Source organism: Jaculus jaculus, chromosome 2, assembly GCF_020740685.1.
Source record: "Jaculus jaculus isolate mJacJac1 chromosome 2, mJacJac1.mat.Y.cur, whole genome shotgun sequence".
Taxonomy (NCBI): Eukaryota; Metazoa; Chordata; class Mammalia; order Rodentia; family Dipodidae; genus Jaculus; species Jaculus jaculus.
In genome coordinates this window covers 109,651,308-109,674,239 of record NC_059103.1, presented here as the reverse complement: position 1 = coordinate 109,674,239, position 22,932 = coordinate 109,651,308, and the positions used below count along the sequence as shown (strand labels likewise).

Here is a 22,932-nt window from a genome sequence, read left to right as displayed (position 1 = left end):
TTTGAAACTAAACATTGCAGTTCTTCCTGACACATCTTCATGAAGTTATATCCAAGTTTCTGGTCATGAAAGCAGTTGGGACTCTAGAATACGGACATGGTAGGTCAAGTGCCATATCCTAGTGAGGACAGAGCAGGACAGGAGATAAATGGCTAAGGTATCCCAGCAGTGTGTCTCCCAGATGTGACAATGTCAGAGAACCTAGAAAGTCCCTTAAGAGAGGATACAGACTGAAGTCTAGAGAGAATATTCTTGGCAACCACTTAGGTCTTATTTAGCCAGGAGGGCACATTGAGCTAAGTTGTACATATCTGCTCTTTCAGAGAGCTTTTGTTAGGTTCTGTATGATGCACAATCTACGACAGTTTGAATATTCCTAATCAAGAAATGAAATCCAAAAATTTTCCCAAGTACAAATGTAATGCCATAAGTAGAAAATTTCCCACCTGACTTTATGCCACATGTGAGCATACTAAAAAATTGAATAAAAATCTGTTATTGCTATTTCTATAAGGTATGTGAGATATAAATTAATTTTATATTTCCAGTTTGGTTTCATTCCTAGATGTTTCATCAATTATATGTAAATATACCAAAATCTGTGCAAAAATTTGAAATCTGAGATATTTCATTCCCAAACTATTTTAAGTAAGGGACACTCAACCAGGATGAGCTTACTAAGTTTTCATAATAACCTAGGATATTTCACATAAATGCATAGAAACTGACTAACACAAGGAGAAATATTTGTTGTACTAAAATATGTTTGATTTAGTGAGCCACCCAGGGTACATCCTCACTGTCTTAAGAATAAGAAAATCTGAAGGCTTCAGCAGCTCTGCATGCATCAGGTGTTCTAATAGTGCACTAATGGAATCAAGTGGCAGAGTCAAGCTCAGATTAAGAGGAAGCCATAGCTTTGGCATATTGGAAGTGAGAGCAATAATGACTCGTGATCTAGTAGAGTGGGTGGGACTGAACATGGAGGCATTTAGATGTCTCAAGAGACCAATAATAAGCATCACTGAAGTTGAGGGTAAAGGGGAGGTGGTATGGTCAGCTGTGCTTGATGCATTTAGAGGTCAAGTAAGATGATTAAAGATGAAAATCAATGAGCTGGAGAGATGGCTTAGCAGTTAAGCACTTGCCTGTGAAGCCTAAGGACCCCGGTTCGAGGCTGGATTCCCCAGAACCCACGTTAGCCAGATGAACAAGGGGGCGCATGTGTCTGGAGTTTGTTTGCAGTGGCTGGAGGCCCTGGTGCACCCATTCTCTCTATCTGTCTGCCTCTTTCTGTCTCTGTCTGTTGCTCTCAAATAAGTAAATAAAAATAAATGACAAATAATTAATTTAAAAAATGAAAATCAAACTAAAAATACTTAATTTTGTAGCAACATATGCCCCAGATTGAGATGAACTATGATTTATATGGTTGTCAGACTTGGATTTATGATATCAAAGGGAAAAAATAAATAAGGACCAGAATAGTAACAATGGAATTCCTCTGACGAACGTGATGATAGCATTGCAGTCAGTATTGATGGGTTAAGGTTGAAGAAGTTAACAGGAAAGCAGTGTTTGCTGAAATAATGATAAATATCACCATATTTGCATTCAATTGTCTTTCATCCTCATAACATTACTGAGAAGAATAGAATATTCTCTGATTTCCAGCCCAGGTAAGAACTTTGAGATTCTAAAAAGCTAAGTGATTCTTGATAGGTACAATGATATGAAGAAGTTTTTAAATTGTGGCTAAGATTCCAAAGTTATAAATTCTTGATCATCAGCTAACTCTGTCACTGGTTCTGAGAAGACATTTACTTGAGTAAAATACACATCTTGCTAGTGAGAAGCCAAATTCCAGTTGAGCTCTGTCGTATGTGAAGCACTAGGACTACCTTTGTTCTTTGTCCTAAGATCTAGAAGAAATCCATTTCTTTCTTCCTTATTTCTATAAGCCTATTCTCTGTTGTGATTCCCCCAAAGTAATATTTTTCAAGCTTTCTCTGTTTAAAGATAGTCCCCCATGGGTTGAATATGGGACTTCCCTAAAGTACAATCATTAAAATTATTATAAAATTTATTAACAGCTTGCCAATTACATACCCTTTTTAAATTTCTTATTTAGTTTCCAGAAAAATTCCTTGAATTGCTATACAAGCTATATTTTTGCATTAACTTTTTTATAGACCAGTAGTGAGCAGTTTTCTATCCTGCTGATTCTGCATTGAATATTCCACTGATATGCAAAGCAGTTTTTTTTAAATATTAACCAGAAGCTGGAGAGATGGCTTAGCAGTTAATGGATTTGCCTGTGAAGCCTAAGGACCTAGGTCTATTCCCCAGTACCCACATAAACCCTGGCACGCCCATTCTCTCTCCCCCTTTTTTTTTAAATTTTTTTGTTTATTATTTTTATTTATTTATTTGAGAGTGACAGAGAAAGAGGCAGATAGATAGAGAGAATGGGTGCACCAGGGCCTCCAGCCACTGCAGATGAACTCCAGATGTGTGCGCCCCCTTGTGCATCTGGCTAACATGGGTCCTGGGGAATTGAGCCTCGAACCGGGGTCCTTAAGCTTCACAGGTGAGCGCTTAACCACTAAGCCATCTCTCCAGCCCTCTCCCCCCTTTCTTAAATAAATGACTGAATAAATAAATAATAAATAAGTAAAATTCCTAAACTTTACAATGGATTTGAATGTGGGACAGGCGTGTTTGTGGTTGTGCATGTGGATGAGTGTGCCAGGGTCTCTTGCCTCTCTAAATAAATACCAGACACACCAATTTTGCTTTTGGCTTTACATGGTTGGTTATGAAATTGAACCCAAACCTTCAGGATTTGCAAGCAAGCTGGGCAAAGAAGTTTTAAGGACAAGGGATATGTGACCTTAGATAATGGCTGAGGTAAGACTTTGTGCTACTCAAGTTGAGTATACTGGGTTTCCTGTTCAGCATCTTTTATATTTCTAGGGAACAATATAAAAAGTGGTCAAGAATTACATGTGCATCATACCTTAAATCCACTGTGAAATCCCACATGCTAATCCAGAGACCATATGTGCAGTTTAGAGGGTTTACTTCATCAGTACCAGAGATTCCTCCACCAGCCACAGCAAAGCCAAAGGTTTCCTGGGCTTGATCTCTGTCAGGCATAGATGTGTCTGCTACCACTATTCATGTCACTTCCTTGTTAACAGCAGGCATGCTGGAAGATGGAGTATAAATCCACCATGACTAAACCGGATGTGTGTTGCACACCTGCAATCTCAGTACTCCAGGGGAGAAGGCAAAAGGACTGCTGCAAATTCATGACCATCCTGATGGTCTATGTAGCGAGACCTTGTTTCTAAGAAGGAAAAAAAGCACTGAGTGCAACGAGAATACCATATCAGTATGGTTACTGTGTTTACATCTGTAATTCACAGTGAGGGATAATCTAGCCATTGATCTGTCTCCCACATGGCACTGTCTGTCTAAGTACGCTTGCAGATGTTGCGTTGTGCAGTAGTCCTCCCAGTTCTTGAATCTGTTGCTGGGACTTCAGACTGTCTCTTTAGTCTCAAAAGCTTCCAAGTTTTAAGCTGCTCCTGTTAAGAGATGGTCCCTATGCCAGTGTTCTGTGATATGTTTCAGTTCTAGCAAGTGTTAATTCAGCCTTGTTTACTTATTTATTTTTCTCCATATAATCTAGTCTGGCCTTATAAATCCTTCTATGTCTTGGTAGTTGTGGTCTTTGATAGTCATTTCTGACTCTGAGTACCACCTTCCTCAAGTTCTTCCATGTTCTTACTCAGCTTTCCATTTCTACTTGTTACTATTGGTTCCTTCACAGAGATAACTCCAGTACTTCCTTTTTCTGATCAAGTATTCTTCTGTGTTGATAGTTTGCAGAACTTACAGGTACAATCAATTATATATTTCTATATGTAAATGACATTAGCTGCTTAAATGAGGAATTAGATATATCTCCAACTGTATATATTAAAGCATAGGAGTAAAGGGAAAAGTTTAGGGCATATAACCATTACCACTCTATTTGTAGTATTCACACAGTCTATTTAAACCTATTTTTTTGTAAAAAAAAAAAAGTTTCATTGAGAACTTTAATATATGAAAGTATGGCTTATTTGTCATATTCTCATTGGGTCATATTGTTTTTTAATATTTATTTGATTATTTGAGAAATGGAGAGCAAGAGAGAGAGAGGGAGAGGAAGAGGAAGAAAAAGAGGCAAATAGAGAGAAAGAATGAGTATGAAAGTGCCTCTAGCCACTACAAATGAACTCCCCCTTGTGCATCTGGCTTATGTGGATCCTGAGGAATCAAACCAGGATCCTTAAGTTGCACAGGCAAATTCCTTAACTGCTAAGCCATTTCTGCAGCCCTGGCTTATACTCTTTTAAAAATATTTTATTTATTTATTTACAAATGGAAACAGAGAGAGAAGGAGAGGGGAGGGAGACTATGGGCGTGCAGGAGGCTCCCACTGCTGCAAATGAACTGCAGGTGCATGCGCTTTCAGCATCTGGGTCTATGTGGGTACTATGGAATCCAGCCCGGGTTGTTAGGCTTTGCATGCAAGTGCCTTAACTACCTAGCCATCTCTCCATCATGGGTTATAATCTTATATTTCCTCCCCCATGATCCTGTTCCATTGAAGACCCTCCTCAATAGGATATTAGTAATCAGTGTATAGTTAGGAATGCACCCCTGTGGGGAGGAGCAATGCCTCAGACTATACCTTCCCAACCTATGTCTCTCATGTTCTTTCTGCTCCTTCTTCCAGTGTTCTCTGAGTCTTGAAGGGCATGTTGCATGTCTCCTTTCAGGCTGTGTTCTCATCAGCCTGTACTTTTCTGCTTTGATGAATTTTGAGTCTCCTTTGTGTCTGCTGGAGTTGGGTCTCAGCCATGAGAGCAGCACTCATATTTAACCTCCCACTTCCTGGGTAATAGTTTAAACCTCTAAGTGAGTGAAGCAGTGTGAGTATTCACACAGGTGCTCCTGAGCAAAGGCCTCAACAGATGTAAAGCATGCATATTCTGGCTTGTTTGGGCATCTTATCTGTTATGCTGAATAGGTCATTCAATTTTAGGCATTGTTAGCCAGGCCAATTAACACTGAGCTTTATGGATATTTGTTTTCTATCAGAAGATATTTATTTCAAAGAATTCCACTAATAGAATGTTGGCTCTTCCACTAGAACTCGTGATTTAATTCTAAGAGTCTAATTTTAAATTCACTGATAGAGGCTTTAATAAGAATAGTTCTCCTTTTGTGCCTCATTATCAGTCATGAGAATGTTAAATCCGTCCAACGTGCTGTTAGATTTAATTGAAAGTGAATAGCATAGGGCTCTTTAAAAAAAACCCATAGAGAAGATTGTTGAGTAGAGAAAGAAAATGTTAGATCTCTCAGGTAATACTGTACAGAATGTACTAGTATCAAGAAAAAAAAAAAAAAAAGAGAAGAGACCTTCTAAAAGGTTCTCAGAGAGATAGTGAGGCTCTGCCCAGGATGGTAATTATGAAGATGTACAGATTTTTGTTGAATATAAAAACTGGGATGACTTTTAAAAATTGTGTACCTCATAGAAATTCAAACACAATTCTCCATCAGTTTGTGTGAGTGTCAGAGAAGAATGTCTGCTCCTTACATGTTCTTGTGGGCAAGATAATAAGACAAATCTTGCACTGAGACTTTGTCATTAATATTGTAATTTTACCTCCCTTCAATACAATGGCCCCTCAGAGAAAAAGCTGGGCAAACACACAGTAGATCCTTATAACCTTTTACTATTTCCTTGTAACACTGGGAAACCATTCATCTCTGTTGTTAGGGAAGGAAATCCATAAATAAAACCATCTGGATTCTGTTGCTTTGGAAACTGCCAGTGTGCACTTCATTTCTTCTTCTTTTTCAATCAGTAGAAAACACGAGGTGCTTGTGATTGTTATGCCTACGGCTTGAAGTTGATAATGTTCTGTCCTCTGGGTTGGGGGGGCCTTTGCAGTGTTTATGCTCCTAGAACACAAGGCTGCCTCTTTTTCTTGTGGGCATGCTCAACCCCTAATGCCTGAGTCACATGTTTAAAACATGAAAAAGGTGGCTAAAGAGATGGCTTAGTGGTTATGGTTTGCCTGCAAATCCTAAGGACCCAGGTTCAATTCTCCAGTATCCATGTAAGCCAGATCCACAAAGTGGTGGTACATGTGTCTGGAGTTTGTTTGCAGTGCCTGAAGTCCCTGGCAGACCCAATCTCTCTCTCTCCCAAATAAATAAAGAAAGAATTTTTTAAAAAACATTAAAAAGGAACTGCTCTTCTGAAAGCTGCACATTCTTTCATCTGATTAGTGTATAAAAATCTACAACATTTAAATAGTGATTTTACAAATTGTGTCTTTGCCTATGTCAGAATTTTTTTTTAATTTAACTTTAGTCCCTTAGATATGAAATAGGTATTTTCAAAGGCAGGCTATTCTCAATTATCCTTTAAAATCCATTCAGACTAAAACAAATTCAAAATAATTTTAAGGATTCTGAAATTTCTTGCCTCTTAAAGGAGCACTGGTAAATGTTAATTAAGTAGGAAACAATCCTTGTGGGAAGATTATATTTTGAAAATACTACTGGTGAAGTTTACTTTTGTTGAAAATGAATTTAATATCATGACTCGCACTGGTCATTCCAGGCTCAGGAGACAGAGACAAGAGGGTTTCTGTGAGTTTGAGGGCAGCCTAGGCTATAGTTGAGATCTTATCTCAGGTTAAAAGCAAAGACTCAAATTAGTTAGATAAAAAATTCAGCAATCATTCCCTCTCAACATTGGAGCTGTTGAAAGCAGTCCTGTGATTAGCAATACAGAAACCAGAGATTTTAGTGTAAAAGCAGTGTTGAAGAGACCAGTGATTGGGTATGTTTTTCAAATATTCTGCTTAGTTAAATAAAAATGCTGGAGAGATTGCTTACCTGTGAAGCCTATGGACCCAGGTTTGATTCCCCAGTTTCCACATAAGCCAGAGGCACAAAGTGGCACATGCATCTGTAGGCTCTGGCATGCCCATTCTCTCTCTACCTCTTTCTCTATCTTAAATAAATATAGCTTTAAAATAAATAAGTAAGTAGCTTTAAAAAAGCTTTAAAAAGAATCATCTGTCCAAGTGTTGTAACAAATGTTACAGTATCATAACTCATGTAACCGTTTACTCAAAATAGTTTGGTTTATGTTTTCATGAATTGACTTCAAGAGTATTCAGGGGTGCCGGGCGTGGTGGCGCATGCCTTCAATCCCAGCACTCAGGAGGCAGAGATAGGAGGATTGCCGTGAGTTCGAGGCCACCTTGAGACTCCATAGTGAATTCCAGGTCAGCCTGGGCTAGAGTGAGACCCTACCTTGAAAAACCAAAAAAAAAAAAAAAAAAGTATTCAGGGGCTGGAGAGAAGGTTTAGTGTTTAAGTCACTTGCCTGTGAAGCCTAAGTACTCATGTTCAACTCTTCAGGTCTCATGTAAGCCAGACGCAAAAGATGACACATGTTCACAAGGTCACACATGCACACAAGGTGGTGCATGCCTCTGGAGTTCTAGAACAGTGGCTGGAAGCCATGGTGTGCCAATTCTTTCTCTCTGTCTCTCACATTTAAAAAAAAAAAAAAAGGCTAATCTGCTGGGCTTGACACACACACACACACACACACACACACACACACACACACACAGCTCGGATTACAGATAATCTTAAAATGTATCTAAGTCTTGGCCCACTTTGTCAGTGGCATTTCTTTGCCTGTAGCACAGTGGGTAGCATGATTTTAGATATTACCTTAGTTGGATCTATGTCCCTAGCCCCCTCTAGTTCATAATCATCACTCTACACAAGTGGTTCATTCATCCTATACCTATCTCACTGCTTACATTTGCTTAACATTTTTTTCACTTTGATTTCTTTTATGATTCTTTATCTTCTTGGCAGTTTTTACACTATGGGGATGATGGAGCAACAATCTCTATATACTAGCCTAAACCTATGTAGGTACATAAGCAGCAGAGTACTCAGATAACCTGGGAGCAGGAGTTCATTGCCCTTTATGACACACACAACAGTCATCCTGGTGGTGGGGAGGGTAGACAGTTCAGACTTAGGAGCAACTCTGTTTACATTTGTGCTTGCTGCAGAGTTGAAAGCTCTCAAGGAATTCTTCAGTTTCTGTTGTTATACTGCTAGTTTCCTGTTAATGTCCCTTGTGAGAGAGCAGTTTTAGTAAGACGTTTATAAATTACTTTTAGTATGTTGTAGATAATATGCACTGAAACAGCTCTCATTCGTCCTCTTTTATTCCCCATATATTTGATTGCTACTGAATTTATTTCTTATGAGACATTGATTATTTTTCTCTAGGGAACTATCCCTCTTCTCTCTTCCCCGTTCACTTCTTTATGATCTTAGTTCCTCTCTCTCTGGAAACAGGGGAATATATTTTTAAAGGGTAAATTACTCTCCTTCATATGTTTACTGTAACTTGCTAAAGGTTCTATTCCCTTTTACTATTCCTTTTATTTTGGGTCTTATGCATTACCTAGCAGTTCATTTTCATATTCCCTGATTTTGAGTAAGGAGGACATATGATTAAGGAGAAATTCAACTTAGATTTAGTATGTCATACTGAATTTTAATTCCTCATGAGAAAGATAAGTTTCAAATGTAGTCAAAATGCAAAGGAAAAAGTTGAAAAAATCACATGAGTATTTTATAAGCTCATTATTTAGAGTAAATTTCTAAGGAACACTATTTTATTTATTTTTATATATTTCATTTATTTATATTTTTATATATTTTATTTATTGCCTTTAGAATTACATGTTTCACATTTTCATAACATTTTTGGAAGTTGGCTAAAGAAAAAAGAAAAGAAAACTTCAAAGAATTTAGAGCCATATTGAGAGGAAGAGGCAGCTTTTTTAAAAAACAATATTCATGCATTTGACTTTAGTTTAACAAGAGATTTATCATTATCCCTTTCTAGTCATTAATTAGTATGTTTAAGCTTCTTTCTGCTGGTTTTTATAAACTGAGGTATGTTGGATCACTTGAGGCTTATAAACTAAGTAAATAATTCCAAGGATGTTGATGATAACCAAAGAGCTAATGTATGGCAGAATACAGCTACCAGTAATGCAAACAGACAAACCTACAAATCATGGCTAATAACAATCTCACAGTGTTGTTCCCATGACCTTTTAGAACAGCATTGGTATATTTATCTTGGACACAAAGCATACATGTGGATGAGAAAAGGATGGAGATGTAGCTCAGTGCTTTATTTCTGAGGACATGCGGTATGACTTCTACCACCTAAACTTGTGAAGATAATGTGTCTGTTTGTTTCTAGTTCTGTATATACCAGTCATTCATTTTTAATTTTAGTCCCAGGTTTGCAAAAAGATAAATGGAAATGAAATAAAAGGACCTTTATTTAAGGTCTGATGTTTTACTTAATTTATTTTTCAACCTTGCTTTTTCATAAATTCAGTTTTCCCACCTGTAAAATAAAAATATTGCCTTTTCATTGTTCAGAAGACCAAGCATCAGAGAAAAATAAAATGCTATTTTTAATATAGAAAAACATTGACTATTAAAATGTTGTTTTCTTAAAACCCCTTCTTTCTGTTGTCCATTCTATCTACTCCTAATTCAAGCCCCAAATGCTTGCAACCACGACTAAGTTTTTCCTGTGCTGTCAGTTAATAAGTTGAGGCACCAAGGAAGCAGAATCTTTGATGTCTCAGTTCTGCTTTGCTAATCCAATTCCTGCCTATCTTTAACCATCATGTGAAAGAGCAGTGTTTTTCATTGCCTGTGATGGTGAGCCAGTATCTACCTTCAGCAGCACAGGTTCCATCCCTTGTTCTCCCCCTCTTTCACTGCCTGTTTGAGGACTTAAACTTTCTGAGCCTTTATTTCCCAGCACATGTACAAAGAGTACTTCTTTATTCAGACTTTTTTTCTCAGAATTTGCATGGAAAAATGAGTTGGACCAAGTAGGTTCAACAAGTGGCAATATGTTAGTCATGGTAGTGATGTGAGAGTTTTTTGTTTCAAAATCTTTCTCATGAGTTTATAGGCCAAGAAGAGGCTACCAAATGATTTTGTGACAATGAAAGGTGCTGTTGAGAAGCTGTCAGGAGTCTATGGTCTTTCTCCTGCTTCTGATGAAGCACATGGTCTATCTGGTGCGTTTCACTGTCCAAGACACATACTCTCTTCTCCCTCTCATGTCTTTCCTGTTTGATCTCCAGCACAGATGGATACTGCTTCACCATGATAGAAGAGGATGATTCTGGAACGCCTGTTGTCACCTCTGGATGTCTAGGACTGGAAGGGTCAGATTTTCAGTGTCGGGTAAGGAAGATAACTTGATTTTACTTTGTATCCTTACATTCCTTGATTTCTGGCAAGATTCAAGCAGGACAAAATAGTCACTTTTTATGGCTAGCTCATATTTAATAATTCAGAAAATAACCATTATCATTATGTAAATTTCTACTTTAAAGCAAATAGTTTTATTTTTGTTGTTCACTTCTTGCTTAGTGTTCCATTAGCTCATCTTCTTTTAAATCCTGTTTAGATAATTGACATGCATTAATTGTTACAAAATAGGAGTAATTTTATTGAGATGAAAAATTTGCAAAGATAATATCTAGTAATTTGAAATAAATTACCTGATACTTGAGTAAAATTATTAGAATTTTACATTAGTTATATAGTATTTTTTAAGTTTTAGATGGCATGATACTGAGACTTGGAGGAAACCCACTAATAGCTACTTGGTTTAATTTTAGGATACTCCCATTCCTCATCAGAGAAGATCAATTGAATGCTGCACAGAAAGGAATGAATGTAATAAAGACCTCCACCCTACCCTGCCCCCACTGAGAAATAGAGGTAAGGCCATGAAGCTTCTGTTTTGGCTTAGTGAAAACAAACATTTGACTCATTTTCTCTTTTACAAATTTACTGGTGTCTCTAACATTTTTAGTTTTAGCCTGTACCATTGGTGGAACATAGGGCTGAGGCAAGATGGCCTATCATTCAAAGACATATGTAAGTAGTGTTTAAAATAGTCATTATCTGCAGCTGAGTTTTTATGATTTTTCTTAGTTTGACATTTTCTCTCTTCAGATAGCTCCAATTCCTAGAGTTTACTGTGTGCTACTGGAGAATAGAGGAAGCAGACAGAACTTTATGCTTACCCTTCAAATTAGTTAGAAATTGTATTTAAATAAAAAATTACCACTTGGAAAAATGCATTTAAAAAACAAAGACATTAAGGGGTGGAGAGATGGTTAGTCTATGTTTGCTGTGCAAGCATGAGGACCCAAGTTCACATCCCCAGCATCCGTGTAAAATCTGGGTAAGGCAGCATGAATACCTGTAATCCCATTCCTGCAGAGACAGAGACCAGACATCCCTAGCTTTGTTGATTAGCTAGTCTCTCTGAATGGGTGATCTCCAGGTTCAGTAAGAGACCCTGCTTCAAAAAATAGAGTGGAGATCAGTCAAGAGGACATCAACCTCTGGCCTACACACACACACACACACACACACACACGGCAAACATGTATATGAACACATCTACTAACATGTATATATAACATACACATGCAAAAATTACAATTACAATTAAAATAAAGCTAAAGGCCTTATAAAGTTCTAATTAAATTATTATATACTCTGTGACATTTCATTTTACCTGGATAACTAATTCATTTTAATCACTTCATATATCAGCACATTAGTAAAATGGAGACATGTCTATAAACTTCTTTTATTTTTAAAATATTGTTTTTATTTGCAAGCAGAGAAAGATAGAAGCTAGACACAGAGAAAGAATGGGTGCATCAGGACTTTTAGCCTTTGCAAACAAAATCTAGATACGTGCATTACTTTGTGCACCTGGCTTAAGTGGATAATGGGTAATCTAACTCAGGTTGCTAGGCTTTGCAGGCAAGCACCATAACTATTAAACTATCTCTCCAGCCCTCTAAAAGCTTTAATTACAATGTTTACACATTTCATTGTGGAATATTCATTAAGACAGATACTACACCAGACTTTTTGTCAAGAATTTCTATACCACTAAGGTTTCCTTTCTCCTTTTTATTTTTTTTTTAACCACATTGTAATTCCATTAAATTAATTCTTATATGTGTGTTTTAGAATAATCCTTCATGATAGGCATCATTTCTTGAGAAAATTTTTCTAAGTATAATGTAATTTGATGGCTGTGATAACATTTATAAAATGTATTCCTGCTATAGCTTAAAAAAAAAGCTTTATAAGATCAGTTCAGAAGAATCCACACAAGAAACATATTTTTCAAAATGTCCCCATACTGTATTAGGGATATAGAAATACATAAAGAAAATTTGTTTTTCCAAGAAGTAAGCCTTACAATGTGAGAAACAAGCCTGTGAATACATATGTTTGGCCAGGAAAACCTCACTAGTAGGGTTAGATTACAAAGTATATCAGGGACATAAAGACCTGGCTAACTTGTCTTGTGTTGGGGTGGGGGAGAGTTGTCAAAACAGCCACAGAAGTGAGGCTTGAATAAGACTTTAAAGATGAATGGGAATTTATTAAGTCAGTGACACAGGATAAATTCAATAAATGTTGAAAACTTTAAAATAACTAACAAGCCAGACATTGTGCTGAGCAATGCATTAATTAACCCATTTGAGCCTCACAACACCATGAGTTATTTGGAACTGATATTCCCATATGAAGATGAAGACATTTCAATTTAAAAGATTAATTAATTTCACCAAATTTGCACAACATGTGAATAGCACAGTTTGCTTTGTTTATTGCCTTGTGCACCAGCAAGGCAGGAAATCTTAAGATAACCTTCTTTAGACTTGAGGAGGAAAAGTACAAACGAACACCTTTATGATAGACAGAGTAAGAGGCGGGAGCCAGTGAGCCCTGAGCTGAAGGCAAGAGTAGGAGGATGTGTCTTTCTGGGTGTGATGAGGTGGTGCTCTGCAACTACTTCTTGTAGGCACTCATTTTTAAGAAAATTAAACTTAAAGAGTGATAATGTGTCAGGATCAAGTAAGTAGAAGTACCAGTTTGTTTATGCACGCGATATATAGATTTCATAAAAATTATCAGAAATATTCTGTTTTGATATATAATAATTTCACTGTCCTTTAATACAACTTGTTATGTACGAATTCTCAAACTAAAACTTGTTTTCTTTCTCGATTTAATATGTACTTTGAACAATTCATAGATTTCTTTTCAAAGTTCTCCACTCGGATATTGGAAATTACAAACTAAGCTCTTGGTGACATGTTAAACTTACACACTGAACTAGCCATCTTTTTAACACCATGCATGTACACTAATGTCCTGCACACAGAGGGAGCCCTAGAATCTACCTCAGGTGGTGTGGACTTGAACTCCTAGCTCACAGATATGAGCCATGGTAAATTCCTTGCCTGAGAGTTGTGTTAACTAACATTATTCAAATGCTCAGCTGTTGCTTTGGAATTTCAGTTTGAATTTGTGTGTGAGATATATGAAAGGAATTAAGAAGTAATGCATTTTTCCTATCTTCCTGTATACAATAATCTGGTTGTAAAACTTGTCATAGTCTCCTTTGTTATTAGTAAATCAAATCCTGAACTCTTTTTTAATTTTTTTTTAAATTTTTGAGAAAGAGAGAGAGAAGGAGGGAGGGAGGGAGAAAGAAGCAGAGAGAGAGAGAGAATGGGTACACCAGGGCCTTTCTGCCTCTGTGAAGGAATGCCAGATGCATGCGCCCCCTTGTAGGAATGCATGGCATCACATGCTTGTGTCTCTGGTGTGTCTGGCTATATGTGGGATCTGGAAGATTCAAATAGGAGATCCTAGGCTACGGAGACAAGTGCCTTAACAGATAAGCAATTTCTCCAGCCCAATCCTGTACTTTTTTTTTTTTTAAATGGAGAATGACTAGAAAATTTGGTCTATTCCAAAAGAAAATTTATTTGAAAGTTTACAATAAATGGGAATCCAGTATGTGAAAAAAGTTTAGATAGATAGATAGATAGATAGATAGATAGATAGATAGATAGATAGATAGAGATATAAACATAGATATAGATATATGTGGGATAAAATTCTCTGACATGAATATGCTTTGAAAGTTATTTGTGATCTATTAATAGAAAACAATTTCACATTGATCCAAGATGTACACATAGAACATGGATCAAGATGTCTATGCGACTTTTTCTTCATTTCCTGTTTTAATTATGAACAAATTTCTAGCCTCATAAAAACAGTCCTTCCATGTAAATCCTCAGCTGTTGCTCTGTTGAAGTGATAGGTGACATAATGCTGTTTGTTATGAACCAGTGGTGATCATGACCTGCCTCTCAAAGTGACCCCCACTTTCCTGGGAAGTTCTCTGCTTCCTCTGCATAAGTAGGGAAGCAATAATGTATTGCACAGGGAGAGCCAGGGGCTTTGCTCTTCTGGACAGGTATCTGACCTGGGAGCTCTCTGCTCTCTCTGCATAGGCAGATATAGGGAAAACACAAGAGAATTGTGCCATGCAGGGAGAGCTGTAGGCTTTGCTCTTCATGAGGAGTATCTCAAAGACTTTGCTTCCAAGACTGGTGAGGACGTGAATGTTGACATTGTTAATTCTATGAGCACAGGCAATGGCAGATTGAAACAAGAACAGTATAAGCAACAGAAAGAAAAGGTTTATTGATACGCACCACCTATTCATGAGGCAAGACAAGGGGTCAGTAGATGTGACTTTAAGGAATAGAATTAGGAGACAAATAAAAGGAAAATAGAGAGTAATGTTAGCCTTTAAAAAGCATTTGGTGTTAAAAAATAACCTTTTTTAGGTCCTGTGGTCTTATTCTATTCTTAAGTGAGAAATATAATGAATAATGAATATTGTGGTCTTGTAGACATGGTGTATTATGTCCTCTGCATTTATGTGAAAAGTACAACAGGAAAGATGAGAAATAAAATTATGTCACAGAGTGGAAAACAGTATTCTGGGTTCATCTGCTGGAAATCTGTTTTGATTGTATGGTTAACTCTAGTTGAGTAGAAGAGAATTATCTTGTGATATCTGTAAAAACAGCCTTGCCTTTAAAATTGAAAACAGCATAAACTAAGTTTCCAGTGACAGTCATAGAGATGAAATCACCTGAGATTATTGTTTAAAAATAAGATGTTTGAGGAAAGATTTTCTAATTCAAATTCAATAAAAATCAATTTATCATAAAGATCTCTTAAATCACTCATCAACATGAAGCTTGAAAAAATTGCTTTCAGCTTGTTTTTTCATCTTTTTGTGAAGAACTATAGTTAATACAGAATGAATAATCTGTAATATTTTATTGTTAAAATGTATCACATATTCTTTGGATTAAACATGTTGATCCTTTGAAAATATCACTATATTATGAAAAATTAAATTTTAAATTTTGAAGGCATCTTTGTTTAAAGTGACATATGCCCATATATTCTATTTTTGACAAGATTGGACAAGTCCTTTCTTCCATCTTGAAGTGACTTTGTGTGTAGATACAGTAAATCTAGATGTGTTTTTAATCTAAATTCTTGGTGTAGATTATTCCCTCAGTCACAAAAGAAGAGCCTGAGAACCCATGCACACACTGCGGAATGAAGATACACCCCTGCCTGTATTTTAGGTGCTTAAACCCATTTTCCACTGTCATGTTCTTTCAGAGAGTTATCCTAGGTCAATCCTATTCCTACCAGGGAGGAAACATGTGTTGTTGAAATAAGTGTCTAACTGAATGTGATTTATTCTAGCCAAGCATGTAGTTTTCAGCAGATATGTTTTTGTCGTCAATTTGCGTATTAAGGATTTTTCATATTTTACATGTAAGGTTTGACAATTTCTTTTGGAAACAGTTAATTCTTTATTTTAGTTCAAACATTTCCCATACATGGTGTTCTTTTTCAGATTTTGTGGATGGAACTATACACCATAAGGCCTTACTTATATCTGTGACTGTCTGTAGTTTACTGTTGGTCCTTATCATTTTATTCTGTTATTTCAGGTAAGTTCTTCACATGTACATAGAATTTTGTATTTGAAGAAATATCTTTGCACTAATATCATAATATCACTGTGGCCTGTCAGTGTTTTTTTTTAATCACGATTTTATTTGGCATAACTGGATCTTGTATTTACATGAAAATGTCCGTTAGTGTTGACAAATACTTGTCTTAATATTATCATATATTGATCCTAGTTCATTTCTGCTTCATACATCAAAACTAGGAAACAAGGGTAATTGTAAACTTTAGTGAATATTTACTACTTCACTTTGATTCTAAGAAAAGAACTGATCATGTAAGACTGACTGGCACGAGTAATTTGTTATTTCCTGAGCTAAATATTACTGTTATTTAAAATATATATTAACCTTAATTTATAGATTAAATATTAAAATTAACTATGTTCAGTTAGCTTAGGGTTTTCAGTTACCTAAGATGTTATGTTTTAGTTTCTGAAATATCTCTATCATTTGCATTTAAAAAAAATCTCATTATTGTTTATTTATTTATGTGTGTGCTGGGGAGTTGAACCCAGGCCCACAACCATTGCAAGATAACCTCTAAGCCATTTCCCCAGCCCTCATTTAATATTTATTTGTGACATTCTGTAAGTGGACAAATTAGTATATTCAAATAAATTGGACGTTTAGTTGAAGACATTGTAGTATAATTTTTAAGCTTAGATTTACTTAATTTTGTTGTTGTGGACATTACTTGATATGAAAGAGACAGCTTTCATAGTTTTGTGTGTGGTTGGGATGGAGGGAGGAACATAGCCAGGGCAATATAACATTTGGTCTTATATGTCTATGCTACATCCAAGCCTGCTTGGTTACCATTTACCTGCCATGTTATCCCTCTGTCATTGCATTTCTGTTTCTAAAATGACCTCCATTGCCCATACTTAGGTATAAAAGACAAGAAGCCAGACCTCGGTACAGCATTGGTCTGGAGCAGGATGAAACCTACATTCCTCCTGGAGAATCCCTGAGAGACTTGATTGAGCAGTCTCAGAGTTCAGGAAGTGGATCAGGCCTCCCTCTGCTGGTAGGAGACGAACACATCACGAATATAAAGGAAATGTGGCTGAAAAAGGAATGTCAGTAAATACAGGGTTTCATTTCACTGAAACAGATAGGGCAGTGGACAATGAGGACGCTTTTTGTAATTCTGGACATCAGATACTAGATGCAAGGCTTTCTGATAACATTTTGACATATTGAGGGTTAGCTGATTGTTTTTAATGTCAGTATATAGTTACAACCTGGACCTTCAGACATTCTGATAGAAGAGCAGATTAGAAAACATTCAACATGGCACTATCCCCCTCTGTTTTTGACAAGGATAGCATTACTGCCCTTTCACCTGGCATTTGAAAGCAAAAGTATTACAACCAGCTGTAAAGAAAGAAGGCTGTATTTCAGTGCCAAGGGTTAGGTTTCAGGGTGAAGTCCTTGCTTTTCTATTCAGGAGATGGTAAATTTCTGATAGCAGTGCTAACCTTGACAAGAAGATATAGCAAGTACAAGGCACTGGCTTGGAGAAGAAAAGTGTTTGGACCTTTTGTAGGCTGATTTCAGATACAATAGGGAAATAATTTCAATGAAAAATATTTCCCTTAGTAACTCAAGATTGTTCTTCTTAGTCTTCATGATCTGCTATGGTTTTGGCTGCCTTCTTGTTTCCTCTGATGATCTGTTGCTTACTACTGTAAGTCATAATTTTGAGACCAGGAAGAACAAAACCTATGTATATGTAGTCATTTTAGTCATTATGATCAAATGGTGCTTAAGAACCTTTTTTAATCTAACACCTATTTTTGATATTGTAATTTAGAATTTAATTACCATATAGAAAAGTAATCACTGTGTTAGTAAATATGTAGCATTTATTAAATGCTTAAATATATATTGTATATATTAATGTATACTTCATATTTAAGAGAGAATACAAATCCCATCAGACACTAATGAACTAGATGTCTCTGTTCTAGAATTGTAACCAATTTGTTCTCTTAGGGTTTTCTCCTTCTAACTATCCTATTTACTTGAAGTCACCTTGCTAAGTTCTGAGTCCTGCTAGGTTCCTTTCCTAGATATACTGTTCTAACCCGTAGCACTTTTTGTTTGAGTTTCTTTCTTAGATCCACGTACATACTTCTTAAGCCCACACTGCCTGCCTCTCCTATCATCCCACCTGCCACATGATTTTAGAATCACCTTTAAGAATTGTTTCTCAAATAGATCATATATTCATACCTTTTCAAATGTATTTTTTTATGGAACCTACCTCCAACTTATGCCTCAAGGCCTATTTCATATCTTTACTCTGACAACCTCTCCTGTGCATCTGACTCAAGCCCATTTTCCTTTTGTCAGTAGCATTTTTCCTTAAGTAACAAGGAGATAGTTCACAATAATGTCTTATTTTGGATCTGAGCACTACGTTTGGTTCACTTTTTTACCCTCAGAGGAGTCTCTTGATTCATTACACAGACTGCTTAATCACTTGTACAATTATTTCAACTATAGTTCCTGCTTTCTGTAGGAATAGTATTTCTATACCCTTGATACAAAAAGAATAGCACCTGGCTTTTGTCTTAATTATGCTTTTTATTACTCTGACCAAATACCTAGGAATAAACAACTTTAAGGAGGAAATATTTGTTTTGGCTTATAGCTCAGGGGTTTTAGTCCATGATCACATGACCCTGTTGCTTTGGGCTGAAACAGGACAGAGCATCATGATAGTTGATAGTTGGAGTCTATGGAAGAGGCTTCTCACCTCATAGTAACAAGAGGACACAGAAAAGGTTGGAGGCAAGACAGAAATGTATACTTGCATCACATGTCGGGATCCAGCTGGTACAGAGAAGTCAGAATTTCAACCCAGATGACCGTCCTCTAGAACCCATGCTGTTAGCTGTCACAAGATATAAAGCAAATGTTATTTAAATACACTAAAGAAATTCCTGTGATAGGACAGCATGAAAAGGAGGGTTCTATGAAATCAAGTTAACTTAAAAAAATAAAAATAAAGTTTCAGCATTAGAATTGTAATATCTGTTAATATTAAGATAGACATTTTGGGGCTGGAGAAATGGCTTAGCGGTTAAGGCATTTAAATGCCTGTGAAGCCAAAGGACCTAGGTTCAATTCCCCTGAACCCATATAAGCCAGATATACAAGAGGCACATGCATCTGGAGTTCATTTGCAGTGGCTAAAGACCCTGGTGTACCCATTCTCTCTCTGTATGTCTCTCTTCTTTCTCTCTCTCTCTCTGCTTGCACATAAATAAATTTTTTAAAAGTTAGAGATTTTGATCTAAACAGTGCAGAAGTGTACAGTAATTATCCCTTCTTTTGTTATGGAAATCAGATGACTGATTTCTTCGTGCTTTGTTTGGAAACATATTGTTGCATTCAGCTTCACATTGATGGACAAACACCTGACCAAAAGCAGCTTATAGGAGGAAAGGAGGTTATTTTAGGCTTATTAATTCCAGGGAAACATCATAAGTGGTAGAAGAAGCTAGTTCATTTCAATAGATCCAAGGAGAGTGATACTACCAACAGCCAGCAACACAAAACAGCCCAAAATTCAAAATCTGCTCTTCACACACCTTAGAGCTGGACAAAGGATCCACCCCAAACATAACTTAGGGCTGGACTCTAAGATCACTCCCAGTGACATGCTCCCAGTAGCAGAGATCTGCCTGTTAGGGACTCACGTTGCAAGCTCAATTTTAATGAAACATCTGAGTCTATGGGACCTAACATTCAAGCTGTCACATGTATTCTTGGATCTCAGCGTTCCAAGTGCTGGGATTAAAGGCATGAGGCACAATGCCTGACATGTGTATGTGTATGTGTGTGTGTATGTGTGTGTGTATGTGTGTGTGTGTGTGTGTGTGTGTATAGATATATGTATATGTGCATCTATAAAATATATTATTCTTATATTCACTCCCATTAGTCTTTCTATCCACCTCCAACTCATGCTCACTCTCTTCTTTCCAACTATTTCCATCTTAATTTCATGTCACTTTGGCCCACTCAGTTTAATTAGGGTTGCTTACATGAACATCTGTCAGGGGTATTTACTCGGGCAACTTGCTAGTGGCTACGCTATTGTTGAAAATTATTGCCTGTTCCTAGGCAACCATTAACTTCTAACGGCTCTCAAGGAGGAGGGTTAGGCCCCATGAACCCCTCCCCAATCCATGATGGAATATTCAAGTGTTCTGATCTTGTGCAGTTAATAGTAGCCACTGTGAATTCATGAATGCAATAGCCCTGCTATATTAAGAAGGCAGTGTTGTATGGCACTCCTTCTCATCCTCTTACTCTTACATTCTTTCCACCCTATCTTCGATTATGCTCCCTGGACCTTGGTAGGGTGATATAAATGCTCCATTTATAGCTGACCACCCAATAGTTATTTATTCATAACACATTGACCAGCTATGAGAAGAGACTTCTTTTTAATATAATATCTGTATGTTCCTTACTTGAAGTTATATAAAGTTGAGGTAAGAATTTAGTAGACTGGGGAGTTTGTTCAGTGAATAAAGTACTTGGTGTGCAAGCATGAAAACATGAGTTCAGATCCCTAACAACCACTTAAAATGCCAAGTATGATGCCATGTGTCTGTAATCCTAGCCCTGGGAAGGTGGTGATAGGAAATCCTTAGCTAGTCTACCGAATTGTTGACCAGTAGGTTCAATAACAGAGGAATTGGCGAAATGAGCAGTAGTGCTGCTTTCTTAGTGAATATGATATCAGCACAAGGGTGAAGGAGATATGCACTGAGGACACTGAACACCTACCAAACCAGAGGTCCAGAGTCTCCTAAGTGCCTGTCACTGAAGTTGACTTTAAATGCTCCCAGTATGGCTCAGGGAATTTTGCAGAAGAGGGGACAGAAAAATTGTTAGAGCCACAAGTTGAGACATTTAGACAGAGACATTCCCACCCTCCCAAATCCATGACCCACAAACCCCATGGGGTTGACCTGTATCCCCAGTGAGGAAGGCCCCTTCAGAAAAGGGGCAGAGAAAAGTGAGAGGATGGTACCAACATACCAACATGTGTTGTTAACGTCCTAAATATGTCCCCATCTAATAAAAAAAAAGGAGACCCTGTCTCAAAAGATGAGATGACAAGTGACTGAGGGAGACACCTGACAATGAACTCTGACTTACATACACACAAAACACACACACTCATGCATGTTCACACATGTGTTCCCTCACACATAACTCTATACACATGAGCAGGCATACCCATATGCATACCACACAAACTTTCACAGGCAAAAAAAATGAGATAGTTATGTTTCTGTTCTATGTATGTGACATACATGTTTATTTCACATGTATACATTTCTATGTAATGACTGTGATATTGCTTAATATATGCATAGTATCATTTAATAAATGGAAAAATATTATTTATACCCCACTTATTTGGCCTTGTGAAAAAACAATATTTAGCACTGTTTTTTATTGAACATTAAATCTTTTTAAAAATATTTTTGTTCACTTTTATTTACTTATCTGAGAGCAACAGAGAGAGAAAGAGGTAGACAGAGAGAGAGAAAGGGCACGCCAGGGCATCCAGCCACTGCAAACGAGTTCCAGATACGTGCACCCCCTTTTGCATCTGTCTAACATGGGTCCTGGGGAATCAAGCCTCAAACCAGGGTCCATGGGCTTCACAGGCAAGTGCTTAACTACTAAACCATCTCTCCAGCCCACATTAAGTCTTTTTAAGTGATGAATCCTGAAAAAAATTCTTTCACATATGTTTTAATTCCCCCTTACTCAGAAAAGTATTTTAAGCCATGTATTCATGAATAATGGTCTATGTGTGTATTGCTAATTCATTGACAGAGAGTACTGAACATTGGCTATAGCATCAAATTCTCTAGTCCCTGCATATGTACATGGACTTACACATTACACACTATGAGATACCTAATTATTAAATGAGTTATTCATCTTGGAATAGTGAGCTTCTTACAATTCCTAATATATTTACTGATACAAGATACACATGAGAAATTCTCCTTTTAGCATCACAGTTGAAGCAATTACATCAGTTTTCTAATTGTTATAAGAAATAACTGAGGGCCTCTCTCTCTCACTCTGTCTGCCTCTTTTATGTTCTCAAATAAATAAGTAAATAAATATTTTTTAAAAAAGAAATAACTGAGGGCATCAATTTGTAAAGAGAAAAAGTTTGATATTGGCTCACAGTTATAGAGGTTTTCATCCACAATGGCTCGTCACTATACTTTTGGCTGTCACAGTATGTTGTGGTCTACATGCATGACAGACAAAAACTGATAAGGCACTTGTCTGTGAATCCTAAGGACCCAGGTTCAATTCCACAGAACTCATGTAAGTCAGATGCACATGGTGGTGCATGCATCTAGAGTTCGTTTGCAGTGGCTAGAGGCCCCGGCACACCCACTCACTCCCCCCCACCACTTAAATAAAAAGTAAATAATAAAATAAATAAATATAAAATAATAAAAAAAAACTACTGAGCTCATGGCCAGGAAATAAAAAATAGAGGAGGAAGAGCCAAATATCCAATAATCCCTGGGTACACTCTCAGTGACCTAAAGATCTACTACTAGATCCTACCTCTTAAAGTATTATCTCTCACATAGCTTTAAGATAGAGACAAAGACTTTAACTGTGGACTTTTCAGGAATACAGAAGATCAAAATAATAACAAATTAGTATACATTTTGTCTATATTAACAAACTTTAAAACATTTACCTGTAACCAGAAATATTCATGAAATCAAATAAA

The 22,932-nt window shown here is 36.8% G+C and overlaps 1 protein-coding gene across 13 annotated transcripts in view; it reads left to right on the top strand.

Moving 5' to 3' along the window:
- Bmpr1b (bone morphogenetic protein receptor type 1B) overlaps positions 1 to 22,932 on the top strand; it is a 382,398-nt gene that overhangs the window by 328,383 nt on the left and 31,083 nt on the right. For 9 of the 13 annotated variants that reach the window (XM_045143623.1, XM_045143621.1, XM_045143625.1 and 6 more), the window contains 4 exons: positions 10,302 to 10,404; positions 10,845 to 10,947; positions 16,010 to 16,106; positions 17,016 to 17,154. In XM_045143623.1, coding sequence (XP_044999558.1) covers positions 10,302 to 10,404; positions 10,845 to 10,947; positions 16,010 to 16,106; positions 17,016 to 17,154 — 442 coding nt within the window. The remainder of the gene's footprint in view (positions 1 to 10,301; positions 10,405 to 10,844; positions 10,948 to 16,009; positions 16,107 to 17,015; positions 17,155 to 22,932) is intronic. The other 4 variants (XM_045143629.1, XM_045143628.1, XM_004661627.2 and 1 more) reach the window with 1 other exon arrangement.